The sequence below is a fragment of the Hippoglossus stenolepis genome, chromosome 4 (assembly GCF_022539355.2).
Source record: "Hippoglossus stenolepis isolate QCI-W04-F060 chromosome 4, HSTE1.2, whole genome shotgun sequence".
Lineage (NCBI taxonomy): Eukaryota > Metazoa > Chordata > Actinopteri > Pleuronectiformes > Pleuronectidae > Hippoglossus > Hippoglossus stenolepis.
In genome coordinates, this window is record NC_061486.1 from 28,420,705 (window position 1) to 28,438,855 (window position 18,151).

At 39.8% G+C, this 18,151-nt stretch overlaps 1 protein-coding gene across 1 annotated transcript; it reads left to right on the top strand.

Annotated features, from left to right (window-relative positions):
- Window positions 1-1,093: 1,093 nt before the first annotated feature.
- LOC118106108 (Na(+)/H(+) exchange regulatory cofactor NHE-RF3) lies at window positions 1,094-16,572 on the top strand. The gene is made up of 11 exons (XM_047339666.1): window positions 1,094-1,259; window positions 1,339-1,519; window positions 3,872-3,933; window positions 4,011-4,222; window positions 7,572-7,643; window positions 8,156-8,288; window positions 9,541-9,677; window positions 9,769-9,976; window positions 12,040-12,236; window positions 12,309-12,509; window positions 14,232-16,572. The coding sequence occupies exons 1-11, from the start codon at window positions 1,094-1,096 to the stop codon at window positions 14,253-14,255; spliced, it is 1,593 nt and encodes a 530-aa protein (XP_047195622.1). The 3' UTR covers window positions 14,256-16,572.
- Window positions 16,573-18,151: the final 1,579 nt, after the last annotated feature.

Consider the following 18,151-nt stretch of genomic DNA (forward strand, 5'->3'; position numbering starts at 1 on the left):
ACTGTGTGCAAATAGTAAACAAATGTTAACCTAGGGAACTGCCTGCGAGACTTAACGCAAGTAATTTAAACACAGACACGTCTTAACCTGTCACTTAGAGAGTGAGGGGCTCCTAACTTCATCTAAAATGCATTTAATGATTTTAATTTATTACTCTTTAAATTATTTAATAACCTTTTCTAAATTAAATATTATATCAATTATACAGGTGCATCTCAATAAATTAGAATATCATGGAAAAGTTTGTTTATTTCGATAATTAAATTCAAAAAGTGAAACTCATATATTATATAGATTCATTACACACAGAGTGAAATATTGCAAGCGTTTATTTCTTATAATTTTGATGATTATGGCTTACAGCTAATGAAAACCCAAAATTCTGTATCTCAGAAAATTAGAATATTGTGAAAAAGTTCAATATTGTAGACTCACGATTTCCCACTCTAATCAGCTAATTAACTCAAACCACCTGCAAAGGTTTCCTGAGTCTTTAAATGGTCTCTAAGGCTGGTTCAGTAGGCTACACAATCATGGGGAAGACTGCTGACTTGACAGCCTTTGACACCCTCCAAAAGGAGGGTAAGCCACAAAAGGTCATTGCTAAAGACGCTGGCTGTTCACAGAGTGCTGTACCCAAGCATATTCATAGAAAGTTGAGTGGAAGGAAAAAGTGTGGTAGAAAAAGGTGCACAAGCAACAGGGATAACCGCAGCCTTGAGAGGATTGTGAAGCAACGGCCATTCAAGAATTTGGGGGAGATTCACAAGGAGTGGACTGAGGCTGGAGTCAGTGCATCAAGAGCCACCACACACACAGACGTATCCAGGACATGGGCTACAACTGTCGCATTCCTCGTGTCAAGCCACTCCTGAACCAGAGACAACGTCAGAAGCGTCTTACCTGGGCTAAGGAGAAAAAGGACTGGACTGTTGCTCAGTGGTCTAAAGTCCTCTTTTCAGATGAAAGTACATTTTGCATTTCATTTGGAAATCAAGGTCCCAGAGTCTGGAGGAAGAGTAGAGAGGCACAGAATCCAAGTTGCTTGAAGTCCAGTGTGACGTTTCCACAGTCAGTGATGATTTGGGGAGCCATGTCATCTGCTGGTGTTGGTCCACTGTGTTTTATCAAGTCCAAAGTCAACGCAGCCGTCTACCAGGACATTTTAGAGCACTTCATGCTTCCTTCCGCTGACAAGGTTTATGGAGATGCTGATTTCATTTTCCAGCAGGACTTGGCACCTGCCCACACTGCCAAAAGTACCAATACCTGGTTTAATGACCATGGTATCACTGCGCTTGATTGGCCAGCAAACTCGCCTGACCTGAACCCCCATAGAGAATCTATGGGGTATTGTCAAGAGGAAGATGAGAGACACCAGACCCAACAATGCAGACGAGCTGAAGGCTGCTATCAAAGCAACCTGGGCTTCCATAACACCTCAGCAGTGCCACAGGCTGATCGCCTCCATGCCATGCCGCATTGATGCAGTAATTCATGCAAAAGGAGCCCCGACCAAGTATTGAGTGCATATATATGCACATACTTTTCAGTAGGCTGACATTTCTGTATTAAAAATCCTTTGTTTTATTGGTCTTATGTAATATTCTAATTTTCTGAGATACTGAATTTGGGGTTTTCATTAGCTGTAAGCCATAATCATCAAAATTAAAAGAAACAAAAACTTGAAATATTTCACTCTGTGTGTAATGAATCTATATAATATGAGTTTCACTTTTTGAATTGAATTATCGAAATAAATGAACTTTTCCATGATATTCTAATTTATTGAGATGCACCTGTATACCAGTTATTTAGGAGTTGTAAATAGTTAATACGATCCTTTAAAAAGTGTAAGTACATGGTTAACAAACTATTTAATTCTACATTTCTTTATGCATTTACATTACATAACATTTCTTTTTGTCTGCATGGGAAGATGTGTAGACTTTCTACTGTCCTGATGTCATTGGGGAGCTCGTTCCACCATTTAGGAGCCAGGACAGCAAACAGTCTTGATTTTGTTGAGTGTTCAGCTCGCAGTGAGGGAGCAGCAAGTCGATTGGCAGATGCAGAGCGGAGTGGACGGGCTGGGGTGTAAGGTTTGACCATGTCCTGGATGTAAACTGGACCCAATCCGTTCGCAGCACGGTACGTAAGTACTAGTGTTTTGAAATGGATGGGGACAGCTACTGGTAACCAGTGAAGGGAGCTGAGGAGTGGAGTAGTGTGAGTGAATTTAGGTTAAAGACCAGTCGAGCTGCTGCATTCTGTATGAGCTGCAGAGGTTGGATGGCACTAGTAGGTAGACCAGCCAGGAGGGAGTTGCAATAGTCATAGAGATGACCAGGGCCTGGACCAGAACCTGCACCGCCTTCTGAGTGAGAAGGGGACGTATTCTCCTGATGTTGTGCAGCATGTATCTACAGGAACGGGTTTCTGCAGTAATGTTGGCAGTAAGGGAGAGTTGACTGTCGGGTGTCACACCCAGGTTCCTAGCAGTCTGGGTGGGGGCTTCCACGGAGTTGTCAAAGGTAATAGTCAGATCATGGGTGGGAGAACCTTTCCCTGGAAGGAAAAGTATTTCAGTCTTGTCAAGGTTGATTTTCCGGTTGTGTGCAAACATCCTCTGAGAGATGTCAGTCAGACAAGCCGAGATTCGTGCTGCTGCCTGTGTTTCAGATTTGGGAAAAGAGAGGATTAGTTGGGTGTCATCAGCATAGCTGTTGTAGGAAAAGCCATGTGTGTGAATGACACAGCCAAGAGATTATATATTCTGTATCACTTTGTATTGTGTCTGTTTCCTTTTTCTCTTGAGAAGATAAATGAGACCTTTTTGAGTCACAAGGTACTGCTGGCCTTTTAACCTCATTTGTAAATGCTTTGTCAGGTATAGATAGTCCTCACTTTAGATGAGGTCATACAAAATACTTTACTAACATCTAGTAACCACCTGAATTAATCTTGAACTACAGTTAAAAAGATCTACTAATGAACTCATTAACCATTGGTGCATGTCTAACTCATTACATGTATAAATGCATGTACAAATGTATAGTAAATAGTTTATATTAATATAAATGACTTATGACTGAACATTATTATTATTAAAGGTCCAGTGTGCACGATTTAGGTGAAAGGGATCTATTGACAGTTTTAATATAAAATAATCCTAGTGATGTTTTCACGAGTGTGTTTCATCTAAATTATACAAATTGTTGTTTTATTTACCCTAGAATGGGATTTTTATATTAAAATACCTTATATTTACATCAGGGGGGGTCCTCTCTATGGAGGCCGCCATGTTTCTTGTAGTAGCCCAGACTGGACAAACTAAACAGCCTTTGAGTTTTTATGAAAACTGAAGGTTACCACAGGTTCTCTTTCATGTTTGGACGGGGAGGATGAGGTGAGGGGTGTTCAGCTGCAACATGCAACTTCACCACTTTATGTCACTAAATTTTACACTTGCACTTCTGTCTCTCCAACCATACAAGCAGACAAGAGCATTTATTTATGAAACATCTGCAAACAAAATTATCATTTTGTTTTAAAATGGTGTCTGTCTACAATATTCGGACATGCAACCATGACACAATAAACTGTGAGGTGTACAGTGCACTGAAGCTCACTGGTAAACTGCTGAATACTGAATGATTTGTATTACATTACTTATGACCAATTGTATCAGTGAGAGTCACTATGTCAAAATATTCACATATTACAGCATTGTGTAGTGATGTAATGTCATAAAACCTTGAACCAGCGGTACGCACCTTAAAAAGTTCTAGAAAGACATTTAGTAGATTAGATGTTGACCTATGACACACCGCTACACTGACTGTCCATTTCTTATTTCTCCTTCCCTCAGTTTTACTTTCAATCCAAAGGAAGGTATTGATAATCCAGCTCTAGTGATCACTGATGATCCAGGTAACATTTGATACACGCCTTTACATGAACAATAGTGTCTCTCCCAGTGTTGATAATCTTTATTTAACCCTGTGCAGAACCCGATCAGAATGTGGTGCCCAGACTGTGCCAGCTGAAGCGTCTAGAGGGACAGAGCTTTGGTTTCTACCTGCGGATGGACCAGAGCAACTGTGGATTTGAGATCAGAGATGTGGAGCCATGGAGTCCTGCAGAGCGCAGTGGCCTCAGAAACCGAGACAGAGTGCTGGACGTCAACGATGAATATGTGGGCAACATGGACTTGTACAGGGTCAGTGTCCAGTTGATAATCTGCTGTGTACAGTAAAATAAAGTAAGACAAGATAAGAAGTCATTTATTAGTCCCGCAATGGGGAAATTTGCAATGTTACAGCAGCAGAAGACATCACATAAGTAGCATGCAGTACTTGGGTGAAGGAATATAAAGAAATAAAAATATACAACAATATATAGAAAAAATATAAATGTGATTTAACCGGTATATACAGTGGAAAGAAATATATTATGTTTCAGAATATGTACAGTAAATGGATTGCACATATCGGTTTATATTGCACAGAATCTTTTTACAAATTAGTATAGTACAGTGAATATTGCACAGTTGAGAAGTGTTAAAGTGACAGTCCATAGTGGTGGTGCATGTAGTTTTTACTAGGAGCAGAGCTGGTTGTACAGTCCCACTGCTGCAGGAAGGACCGACCTGTGATACCTCTCCTTCAGACACAGGGTGGATCAGTCTGTTGCTGAAGGAGCTACCCAGTGCTGAGATGGTGACCTGCAGGGGGTGGGACTGGTTGTCAATCGGAGAAGACAGATTCGCCATCAACCTCCTCTGTCCCACTACCTCCACTGGGTCAAGCGGGTATCCCAGAACTGAGCTGGCCCTCCTAATAAGTCGGTCCAGTCTCTTCCTGTCAGCAGTTGAAATGCTGCTGCCCCAGAAAACTCTTCCAAAGAAGATGGCAGATGCCACCACAGAGTCATAAAAAGTCTTCAGGAGCACCCCCTGCACTCCAAAAGACCTCAATCTCCTGAGCAGATACAGTCTGCCTTGGCCCTTCTTAAAGAGTGCACTGGCATGATTGGTCCAGTCCAGTTTATTGTTCAGGTGAACACCCAGGTACTTAAATGAGGTCACTGATGTCCCTTCCCTGGATGTTCACCGGTATCGAGGGGGAGTGTCTGCGCCTGCAGAAATCCACCACCAGTTCATTGGTTTTCCCCGCATTGATCTGGAGGCAGTTACTCTGGCACCAGTCCACAAAGTCCTGCGTCAGTCCTCTGTATTCCCTGTCGTCCTCGTCAGTGATGAGGCCGACAATCGCAGAGTCATTAGAGAACGTCTGCAGGTGATAGGAGCGTGAGTGGTAGGTGAAGTCTGCACTGTAGAGGGTGAAGAGAAAAAGAGCCAGGACCGTTCCCTCAGGTGCCCCCGTACTGCAGACAGCTGTGTCCGACACACAGTCCCGGATCCTCATATACTGGGGTCTCATGGTCAGGTAGTCCAATATCCAGGATGTGAGGTGCAGATCCACTCCAGCAGGCTCCAGGTTGTCCCTCAGAAGTGCCGGTTGAATGGTGTTGAAAGCACTGGAGAAATCAAAGAACATGAATCTCACAGTGCTCCCAGGCTTCTCCAGATGAGAAAGAGCTCTGTGTTGTAGATAGATGACGGCGTCATCCACCCTGATGCCAGGCTGATAGGCGAACTGCAGCGGGTCCATCGATGGTCTCACCAGGGGGAGGAGGTGTTTTAGGATGAGCTGCTCCAGGGTCTTCATCAGGTGGGATGTTAGTGCCACTGGCCTGTAGCTGCTGAGGTCTTTTGGGTGTGGAGTCTTTGACACCGGTACCACGCAGGAGGTCTTCAATAGCTGTGGTACTCCCCCCAGCTTCAGGCTCATGTTGAAGACCCTCTCCATAATCCCACAAAGCTGGTCAGCGCAGGATTGAGGAGCCTGGAGCTGATGTCGTCAGGGTCCACAGCCTTTCTCGCCTTGATCTTCCTGAGCTCTTTTCTCACCTGGTTTGTTGTGAGAGACAATTTGGAGCAGTGGGTGGGTGTGCTGGATGGAGTGGGAGGGGGTGCTGGGCTTGTGGTGATGGGTGGCTGAGAGCTGAGTGCTGTGTAGGAGGGTGGGGTAGTGTACTGGGAGCAGATGGGGGAGGGGTGCCTGATCAAACCTAGTAAAATATGTTGTGCATTTTCATGGTGCCCACAAGATAAGTTAAATAGACATCAAATAAACTAACCTTTCATCAGGCTTAACCATGGCAATTTCCCCTCTAGGCCACAATAAACATTATTTCTCACAGCGCTCAAGTCCTGGAGGGAACTGTTACTGTTACTAATCCCAGGAGTCATCGGGCAGTCCGTCTCAGCAACACACTTAAACACTCATGCAATTTAGGCAAAACCCACAAAGACGTGGGGAGAAAAGTTTTATTCTGCACAGAGAGGCACTTACTGGCGGTCAGGTTCATGATGGGAAATAAATAATTATATTGATTGATTTGTTACTGAATACATTTTAAGAAATTTAACACATAGGGGTGGATAAATACAGAGGCCACCTCAAACAGTTTTGGGCATTTAGCTGTTTTCTATCTAATTTAAAATCTCTTTTACTAAATTTTGTAGATTAGAATACGGTTTGGTTGACTCTGTTCTGTTTAGATGAGCCAAGAAGCAAACATGCTTTTACGTCTGTGTTTGGATCTGATCAGGTCAGGATCTGATCCAATAGGATGTAAATATTTCTTCAGTCTGCTATACAGACTGTTGGAAATGACTGAGTATCTTGGTTGCAGCTTTTTGTCCCCTCCTCCTGTGGCAGGGAAGAAAACTCTGTCATGAGTCTATGAGATGTGAGACTACAAAGATCATGTTGAGATAAAGAAAAAACAACACAGAGACTTCAAAGTGACAGAGGTCACAGAAGGGAAACTGAGCAACTAATGTCTACATGAAGTATAGCAGTGTCCACGCTCAGAGCAAAAATGCAACTACAGAAAAATGTCAGTATTATTTTTGACCTCTTCTTGTAGTGACCTCAGGTCTCAGGGATCAACACTGGACATTTCTGAAATAAAACAATTTTATTTTGTATGGGCGTCGTCCACTAACCAGAAGGTCGGCGGTTCGATCTTAGTCTCCCCCATTCAGTGTTTAGATGAACCCCAAATTACTCCTGACAGCTGTGGCGGTAGTGTCTGCAAGATTTGTGATAGAAAAAGTCCTGCACATAGATGTGCTGTGTGAATGGCAGTAAGTGGTAATCAAGATTAGAAATGCTCTATATTAATACAGACCATTACCATTTTACTGAAGGTCAAAAGATTAAAGCACTGTGTGTTCAGAAACAGGCTTCATCCACTACTATTCACTGGTTTCTTTTACAGTTTCATGGCATGTGAGCAGATTAGACTCATCTAAAGGTTTTGGCAGGCATGTATCGTGTTCCCCTTATCTTAACCTGAGCTTAACCCTATGAATGAAAAAATAAATCTTGTATTCATTTGGCATTGACCTGCAATTAAAGGAACAGGGCTTTAGAGGCATTGGTGATGAAAGAGTTTGTATTATCTGAACCATTCGTCTCTCTATGTTTACCTGCCAGTTGGTGAGGAAGATCCAGTCATGTGGCTTACACCTGTTTCTCCTAGTGTTGAGGAGAACAGAGTATGAACAGGTATGTATGAGGATGAAAAAGAGACTACAGTCAAACTAGGGCTGGGCGATATGATTTCATATCAATATCACAATTATTTCAAAGTTTTATCTCGATTACGATTAATAAATGATTATTTGATAACCCCCCCATGGTGCGCATCACTCGGCACATTACCTCTGCTCTTTTCTAATCACTCACACGTAGATTTGATGTTTATATAAATCTGCATATTTATGTTGCTGAATAAACGGGGCATCACTTCTTCTGCAACAATGAAGTTTGAACACATAATCTGTGGGAATAACTTCTCACGTGTGTGTGTGTGTGTGTGCGGTGTGTGTGGTTTGTTTTTTCACTTACACTGATGATAGCAATTATTTGGTTATTAATAGATGATGTCGTATCATAAATCCGGATCGTTTCGGTCACTAACCCTGACAAGGGCTCATGTCGGTACCCTTTGATGTAGGGGGAGATGTCTAGATGTAGTAATGTGTGTTATTATTACTGATGATGCATCTCTTTTCCAGGCAGTATCTATGAGTGTGGACCTGAAGATGCTGACCAAGTTGTCAAAAGGGGACCACTGGTCCAGACCCAGACTGTGTCACATTAGGAGACATCCCGAGTGTGGCTTGGGAATGACCATCATCCCTGTCGAGGGTACAGACACACTGCGATCATTGTTAGATACAGTATTGACTACTCACTTACACCTAATCTGTGAGCTTGTGTAATTTTACAATTAAATACCATCAGATGTGATGACCCACTGATCAATAATGATTCACATCCCTGCACAAATTTTTCTGCTTCAAGGGATAGTTCACCAAACAATTAAAATTCACTCATTATCCACTCACCACTATTCCGATGGAGGGGTGTTTGAGTCCACAAAACACTTTTGAAGTCTCAGGGGTTAACAGTGTTGCAGCCAAATCCAATAAAATTGAAGTAAACAGGACCTCTTCTTCAGATATAAAAAAACAACAGAAATTTAAATAAAATGCCTCCATACTGCTCGTCTGGTTTCAGCCAAGTGTCCAGAAGCACCGACATTGAAATTTGACTTGAAAATGCGCCACCGGGTTTTAAGCCTAAATGTCTTCTGATATCCTCCTCGGAGGCGCTTTCACATTCTCATGGACACACCAGAAAACTGCACACACTCTCTCCCAAGGGCACACGTGGGGGGTGCACGTTCGCATCGCTAGGTCCACTAATGTCGGGTCTTCCGGACACTTGGATGACACCTCACAAGTAGTATGGAGGCATGTTATGTTTTTTTTCTGTTGTTTTATTACGTCTGAAGAAGGGGTCACTTTGGCTGCAACACTGTTTACTCCAAAACAATTTAAATTTTTTCGGTGAACTATCCCTTTAATGGAAACACTCAGCATAACAAATATATGGATTAAAAAATTGATACTGTGTTCTGCCTGAAGCTGAAATTATTATGTCCACACTTTATCAAACAACAGTTTATCTGACTTGCACTTCTGTCTTTACAGCTATATCACAGGTTGCCTAGATTCCATCTCCAAACAATAGTTCCAACTGTTGACATTTATCTGTCTTTATGGATTAAACAAAACAGATACTGAATGTTAATGAGTGAGCTTTACAAATGTTGATAAGTGAGTTTTTTTAAGTCAGTACCAAGCTTTATGCTAAGCCACGGTAACTAGGTATTGAACAGCTCATACCCAACACACTGCCTGAAGATTGATATCCATCTTCTCATCTCGCTCTCAGAAAGAAAGCAGTAGTCATTCCCATTTACCAAAATGTTGAACTACAGCTAAGGATTCTCGGTTATCTCTGGTTAATCTTGCTTTGAAGAGCAAGCATTGAATGCCACCCCATACAGCTGATGATGATGATAATAATGATGACAGTATGAGCATGTCACCAGGTACGAAAGGCCGGTACACTGTGAGCACAGTGACTGATGGTCCAGCAGAGAAAGCTGGTGTCTGCACTGGAGACAGACTGATCTGGATCAACGGAGTCCTTGTGTCAACGCTTACATACTCCTCTCTCAGCAAAACTGTATGGGTCTAGTCTCTACAACCACATCTACCATGTCTACTACTTCTAGCCTGAACAGGAATATGACTCCAGCAGTGTTTTGGGTTCTCAGGTGAGGAAGAGTGGAGACTCAGTGACAGTGCTGGTCACTGACAGTGAGAGTGAAGCTTGCTATGTGAGGAGGAGGATGCCCATCCTGCCTGTGGTAGCAAAATGCAATTGCCTCCCCTACTCTGCCAAGACCATGCACCTAACTAAAGGACACAATGGATATGGCTTCCTGCTGAGACAAGAAAAGCTGGTAGGCACGCATTGGACAGGTAAGACTGATGGACACTGAGGAAAACATGACATACAAAGGCACACAATCACAATAGCTAGGGCTGGGTGATATGGGAAAAAATCTTATCAGGATTTTTTTTAGTCGATATTGATATATATCACGATATAAATCAAATCACTATTTCTTTCATTTCTGCTTCAGATGGTTAAAAAGATTTGTGGTACAACCTATCTTTGTGGGTACATGCTTTTGATACAATTTGCAGTGCACGCTACTCTGCTTCTTGTCAGACTTTAAATAGCCAAAATATCTCCATACTAGCAAATTCCTCTGACCGTAATCTTCAACAATGTCCTCATCTATTGAGCCTTGGGCTGTGTCCATTGTGGTGTCTTCTTCAGTAAAGCGGTTGCTCAAGTTTTTCTTAACATTTTCTTTTTTCATTTTCTCTTTTATCTCGCACACATACTGGTATGCACGGCGGCAGTAGCCCAAACATTAGCACGTGTGCTGCTGCTGGCTGCTAATCCTACACGGTGCTGTGTCTGTCAACCTAACCTAACGTGGTTCTAACTCTATTCCAACCACATGATGGGACCGGCGGCGCATTATTCTCATTATGGTTGGCTGTTAGTGTTGGTGTCCATGGATGGAATGAGTTCTACCGACATTCTGTCGACCATTTCTGATATTTCTATCGAGGAAAAGTTATTTAGTGATAATTGTCTTTATTGTTTTTATCGCCCAGCGATTTTTTATCATATCATTTGAAAGGTTGATGCATATCCTGCCAACTACATCACCTGGATAATTATTGTGCTCTAGAAATTTCATATATTTAGGAAATAGATCTTACCAAAGAAGAAATAATCACATTTCAAAAGTAACAGACTCATTCACTGAGAGGACAATAAGTGATTCTTATTAAAAGCATTACATTATAGGACACAAATATTGACAAAATACTGCTGACAGCAAAACCAACAAATCACTTAAATGAACAGTGGATGTTATAAAGCAAAACATTTTGAATCTTCATTAAATTTCAAGAAAAGCTACGAGTGTGTTTTTTTGGAGGAATTCACAGTGTGAGAATAATAACTATTGTGAGGACAATAATGACAATATATGCTGTAATTATAAAATAGTACAAGTATAAAAAAAAAATGATCTCAATATATTTGTCAGAAAGTGCTGCTAATAAAGTAGATGCACTCTGACTGTATATGGGAATGGCATAATTGAACTGTAAAGAGCTTAGAAATAAACATATATTTATATAGAGCTTTTTTTTGTCTTGATGACCACTCAAAGCAATTTACAATACAGTTTTGCCATCCACCAATTTACACACACATTCATTCAGTGGATCTATGTGCAGCAATTTATCTGTCATACATCACTCATGCACTCCCTGCACAACTGTCAGGGGCAATTTGGGGTACAGTATCTTGGCCAAGGACACTTCGGCATGTGGATTGGGGGAGACAGGGAACAAATTGCTGACCTTCTGGTCCTGAGACACAGTTACATTGTTATTGCACAGTATTTAGGTCCTCACATGGCCAACTGTTGACAGAAATCTTTCAATGTTTTACCTTGGGAATCTTTTCCATCTCTACACAATATGGGACATAATAAAAGTATTAGATAAACAGATGGGTTTTGATTACCGTCAGCACCAGTATAATAAATGGAGGTCTTTGAGACAACATAATAACATAATAATCTACTGAAACTAGGCTCATAATCAGAGGCGACCAAGCCTTTGCAGTAGCCGCCCCAAACTTGGAACAGTTTACCACTCCATATTAGATCTGCCCCCTCTCTAGCACACTTCAAATCATTGTTAAAAAAACATCTCTTCTCTTAGGCCTTCTTTTTGAGTTGAGAAATTTTTTATCCCAGCAGATTTTATTTTATTTTATTCTATTTTGTTTTCTCTTATTTAATCTTTACTATTGGTCTTTTGATGTATTGCGTTTTGCTGTTTTTTTGTTGCAACTCTTACTTTGTGAAGCACTTGTTGGACTTTTCTCTCAGTAATAATCAGGTTAGTGTAACTTGTGGTCCTTCCTACTTAAATCTGCTTTGACCCAGTTCATGTGTTGAGGGAGGTGGACGTGGGAAGTCCCGCTGAGGTGGAAGGGATGGAGGATGGAAACCTGCTGCTCGCTGTAAATGGGGAACCTGTTGAATCTATGGAGCATGATGACATTGTCCAAAAGATTAGAAAGAGTGGTGATGAAGTCATCCTCACCTCTATATCCAAACAAGGAAGAGACTTTTACAGAGAGGTAAGTACATATGACAGACTCATACACATGCTGTCTTAGGACTTTTCTTTAACTGCCTTCTGTCTCTTGCAGGTGGGCATTTCTCCACTTCTGTTCCATGAAGTATGTAGGCCTACATTCCAGGATGACAGGCAGCAGACTGTCTCCCTCTGCGCTAAGAACCAGAGGGAAACTCTTCTGACAAATGGACAACTGACAAATTCCACAGTGCTAGCTCAGGCCAGAGAGGACAGAGGCTGTGTGCCGGATCACTCAGGACCTGTAACTACAAAGGTATATTCCTGCTGTTCATTACAACCTCATCACATATTCATATATAAACAGGTACATATAACTTTCGCGACTAAAACTCAGTGAACACGCTCTCTCTTACATACATATACCTTCAGTACATGGGGTAATGTTGGTGTCAGCTGTTGTCGGTCTCCGTGTGTCTACTACATAAAATTACGCTTCTTTTAACCTTTCACCTGACAATTTTCTGTCAGATAATGGGTTTAGAGAATAATTCAGACATTGTTCAATTCGCGACAGGAACACCCTGTTATCAGTTTAACTGTTTCCAGACAATAGTGGAGCTCTTTGATTCAGAAGAATGAATGAGAGATACCAGATTGTGGCTACACAGACAATACCTGTTTGTAGAAGATATTCATTATTGGTTTAGTCTTTCCATGGGATGTGTTCACAGCAAATACAATTTAGAGTATCAACAGCTTCATCCCTTAACTATAACCTAAATGTCCATATATAACAAATATGCCTGTTATGCTCTTTGTTTGCAAACATGTTTCAATCACAAAATGTTACTAAATTACTAAATTGTAAAAACAGACTTTCACTTTGCCAAGCTTCAAGTCCTGCTGCCCGAAATCTGCAGGCTAAAATATAACACTGGAAACTGAAGCAAAATATTAATGATACTAGATGTCAACCACACCATCAGAGCAAAACAATGTGGTGAAAAAGGTCCTCGACTGAAATGTTTGAGTACAATCCACATTTAAGGCTTCTTGTGTCCATATTAGTAATATCATATAAATAATTTATTATATATTAATACATATTTTTTATTGAATCAATACTGGGATGTCACACCTAGTATGTAAGATGCAAATGTATTTTTGTGTAAATCTATCTGCTAATTCTAGAAATCTCTGTCTGAATGTGCCTTTCCAGAACCATTAATCTTATGTCCTTCACACTGTGCTTGTGTATTGTTAATGGCCTGAAGTGCAGTATTGAATTTGGTGCGATAGGTTCAATATTAGTCAACTTTAAATAACCAGACAAACAGCTGCTTGCGGTCAGTGGGGCAGCGTGACTTAACAGGCAGTCTGCGAACTGAGTTGAACATCTGCAGCAGTTGGCAACTGGTACTATGCACTTGCATGCTATTTATGAAAAAAAAAACATAATTCCAGTAAATCTTTCAAACTAATATATGAACCACATACAACACTAATAAAGCAAATTCAGTTTAATTTTATGAAAAACATTGACTATAAAATCTATCCAATCTGGTTAGTCATGGATACACAATAGCTTAATTGCAGATAAACCAGGTAGGATGTATGCAAAGATTTCTCATTAAATCAAGCGTCACCAAACTTCGAACAGGTCAACAGCTTTTTGTGCAACAGCAACTTAAGGGTTCTGTGGACTGAGTCCTTTACATGCTGCGGCTAAATTATCGCAGGCCTTTTTAGAAGTTTCATAAGGAAAGCTGCAACCAGCTAAGGTCAAGCATACAGGCCTATTTAGAAGTAGTATGAAAAACAACAAGTATGCAAATATGCACATTTGTGTAGGTAAAAATTGTGTTTTAACATGTGCATGTAGGTTAATTAATAAATTTAAATCAATGACATAGGTACACCATAGTAGGTAAGGTGTATCCTGATTTACAAAATGTAATGTCCTGACGCACCACAACAACTGACAACAAAATGACGGTTTTATGGTTATTGTGACTATTTGTTTTGTGTTTTTCAGCTAACAAGTGATGCTTTCTTGTAAGGGGAATAAGCAGAACACAAATAACACAAGCCATCAGTTGACAGAGGAAGATAAGGAGAGCTCAAGTTTAAGGATTTTTTTTTTTTTTTACATCAGACTGAGACGAGACACTCGGAGGAGAAGTTGCTGTTTGCCACAACTCACCATACCGTAATCAGGCGTGTTTAGGCACTTCAAGGTTAGGCATTAGTGAGATTTTTTCAGTCAATTATAAACAAACATTGCTTTTTTGTGTGAAAATCCTTGTAATAAACTGTATGCTAAAAGCTGTGCAATAGCTTTTGAAATATTCAGCTCCATATATAGAAGTCTAACAAATAGAAACAAATGTTTGTAATGGCCTCTGTTATCTGATCAGCTGTAACATGCACCTGTGTCCGGTTATGTAAATTCATTAAATCATTTAATGATTATTAGGTGATTAGATATGTTTTATTGAGGTTTTCATGAATTGTAGAAATACTGTGTGAAGTTATCTTTAGTTTTTCCATTATGACAACAGAGTTTGGCATTCTTTAAATGTCATGTATGTAATGTTTTCATCAAGAGCCTTTTGGGCCTCACACTTTCTAAAATGAAAACTGTCCACTGGATACCTAGTCATTAGCTTTGATTTACAGTGCCTTAACGCAGAGCTCAATAGATACATTATTGTACTTTATATGCTGAAACATTTAAATTTCAATGCACATGATTAAAACATCAAATATACAAACATGGTATAAGGAAAGTATATGAATACAAATAGTTGTTGAGTTGTTGTTAGTCTCTTACACAAACTTTGTCAGTTTTTACTCTACAACATTCCAAAATGAGCAACATTTCATTCAAGTACTTAATTCCAACACAAAATGAAACATAGGAATGTACACAAAGAGTTGATGGAGGTGATGTGGAAGGAGAATGACAATGTTTACCATTGATAGATTTATTCATTCCTGGGAAAAATCCAATTAAGTTTCTGATAGACACATTTCTGTTATCTCCTTTTATCAGTAGAATGCTTGTTAGGAGATTGTCCACATATAGCTTAGTGTCGCTGAGAGTGATTATCTCACTTAAGACTAATACATGACAGAAATCAAACCAATAGCCTCATTAGAGGAAGCTTTCATATGTTTGGCTGAGACAGCGCAGTGAACTGAAACTTAAAGGGATAGTTCACCAAAAAAATGAAAATTAACTCATTATCTACTCACCACTATGCCAATGGTGGGATGGATGAAGTGTATGAGTCCACAAAACAGTTTTCTAGTTTCAGGGGAAAACAGAATTGCAGCCAAATCCGATACAATTGAAGTAAATGGCCGTCACTTCAGAAATTTGGTTGCAACGCTGTTTACCCCTGAAACTCCTAAAGCATTTTGCGGACTCAAACACTTATTATCCCTTTCACACTAGTAATAAGGAAAACATAGTAAACATTTGATAATATTAAATTACAACACAAGAAAATTAAGTACATTTACACATTCATTGTTTGTGAAGACAGGTGATATAAAGAAACACAGTGAAAATAATCACTTACAATTGCACACAGTAATATAAAGTTTCCCGAAAACACAAAAAAATGTATGAGCACATGAGGAATTAGTAAAAGGGTTCTGCCATATTCACATTCTAGTAGAGAATGCAGGCTCCCTTCAGCTCAGCAGGATGTTAAGAAACAGTGCTGGAGGGGTTCTGTCAATATACATATTGTGTTTTTGTCATAAAGTAGCTGGTTGAACACGAAGGCTCAGATTTCATCCAGCAATCATTTTCAGTTTGGTCTACACACAGCAGCAGCCTTCAGACATTAGCTGCATTCAAAGTTGCAGCTGAGGTCAAAGTTCAACTAAACAGCTCAGGAAACAACACACCATATACATAATAACACACATAGGAGATGGGTGCGAAAGCAGTTTTTCTGCAACAATGTGAATATGGCGTCAGCTTTTATGTCCACTAATATCTGACTCAGACAATGAACATGTACAAATTAAATAACTTGTGTTTACAATGCTGATTTGTATTTGACTGGCAGTGTGCCTGTTGTGTTTCTACATTTCTTTTTCTGAATGCTGATATGTTTTGCAAAATTACTATCTTGTTTTCTAGACCTTCCTGAGCCCACTGTACATTAAGGTCTTCAGAGGACCTTGTCGTCCTAGGAAGAAACTATTCCAACATGCAGACTTTCCAACTATAAGGTTTCTTGAGAAGTGGGACAAAACATGATTCAATATTGAAAAAAATATAATCTTAAGCTCAGACAAATTAAACTATGTGTATTTATCTATCATGTACTAAGCTACTGAGCTATGCTTTGATGCAACCTCACAACTTTTCTCTTTTTTAATAAAATCTGTCTCTTTTTATCACTTATTTTGTGTCAACACCATCAAAAACAGATACATTTTCAATCGACTACAAAAAAAATTTCACCTAAGGTGACAGAGCCCTCAAGTAAATAACTTTCAGTATCTATGTATTTTTATTTTTTATTTTGGTCTGTGTAGTATAGAATTTTAAATACCTTAAACAGCAAACCAAATGTTTTTAAGATTTAAAAACACATTCTCATGCCAGGAGACGGATTACATTTTCACATTTAACCAACAATTCCTCAAAAAATATGAAATATACTGAAATATCATCAAATTATTCATGTTACGGATTTGACATAGCCCTAACGGAGTTCACCCATATCTGAAGGTGGTGACAAAAACTTGAATTTGTAGTCATTTTAGCTCTCAAATATTGAATCAGTCAAGTACAGCATTAAAACAAACAAACAATGAATTAGTTGTTTTCACGTTGGTTCTTCTTTCAAGTAATTGTGTCTTACTTGTCAGTGGTCATATGTGCAGAATTACAAAAGATATTTTGGACTTTTTGTTAAATTTTTTGAAGGTAGATGGGACTTTAGGTAAATTCCCTAATTTTATTCAGCAACTAGTATTTTTTTAAGAATCTTCCCTGAAAATAGAAGGTTCTTTGATTTTGCACAAGATCCATGAAGTGGTTCTGCAGTTTGTTTTCATTCACCGAATTCTTTCATTAGAACATTGTGGAACACAAGTGTTTTCTTAACTGATTGAGAGCTGGTATTTCTACTACGCTGCATTCTCTCTGTGGTGGTTCTTGGTGATTCACATGCTCTTCTGGGTTTTCTGTTTTGTATGCCATTTCTGGTTTCTTAATTTGGGCATTTCTGAGTTTGCTTTTTATATTTTTCATTTCTCTTGAAGGTATCTGCCTTGTTTTGACCCCCTCTCTTTTCCTGCTTTCTTTATTCTCTTTGGCTATGCTTCCAATTGTTTATCCTTTTCCTCCGGCCTCTTTTAGTCAAATCCTTTATTAGGGCCAGAGCACCGAACAGAGTGGGAGATAGGCCCTATTGAAATTGTAAGGATTATTATTATTTTTCAGGCAAATGAATTGGCTTTTTGAGGGCTTTAACATGCTCCAATCGTTACCAAAGTTTGCAGAAAATTAGAAAGTGGTGAAAATGTACGTATTCTGGAGTAATTTTAAATGGGTGTGGCAAAATGGCTCAACAGCGCCCCCTGGAACGCAGCCCCTGAGTTCACATTGACCGATCTTCACAAAAATCGATACACAGGTGTATCATGACCAGACAAACAAAAAAGTCTGGAGGTGCAATTTGAAAAACGCAACAGGAAGCCCGCCATTTTGCATTTTTCACATTTTTACTTTGATGTACTTTGATGTACTTACTTAAAAAGTAACTCAAAGATCGATTTTTTGTCACACGGTGTGACCGTGGCGTGGCGTCAAAGTTTGATTACACGCCATCAAAACACGAGGTTCTGTATCTCGGACATACATGGACCATGAATCCTTTGATGCTGATAATGCAGGAGTGGAGTTGTTGACGGCTGAGCATCAAA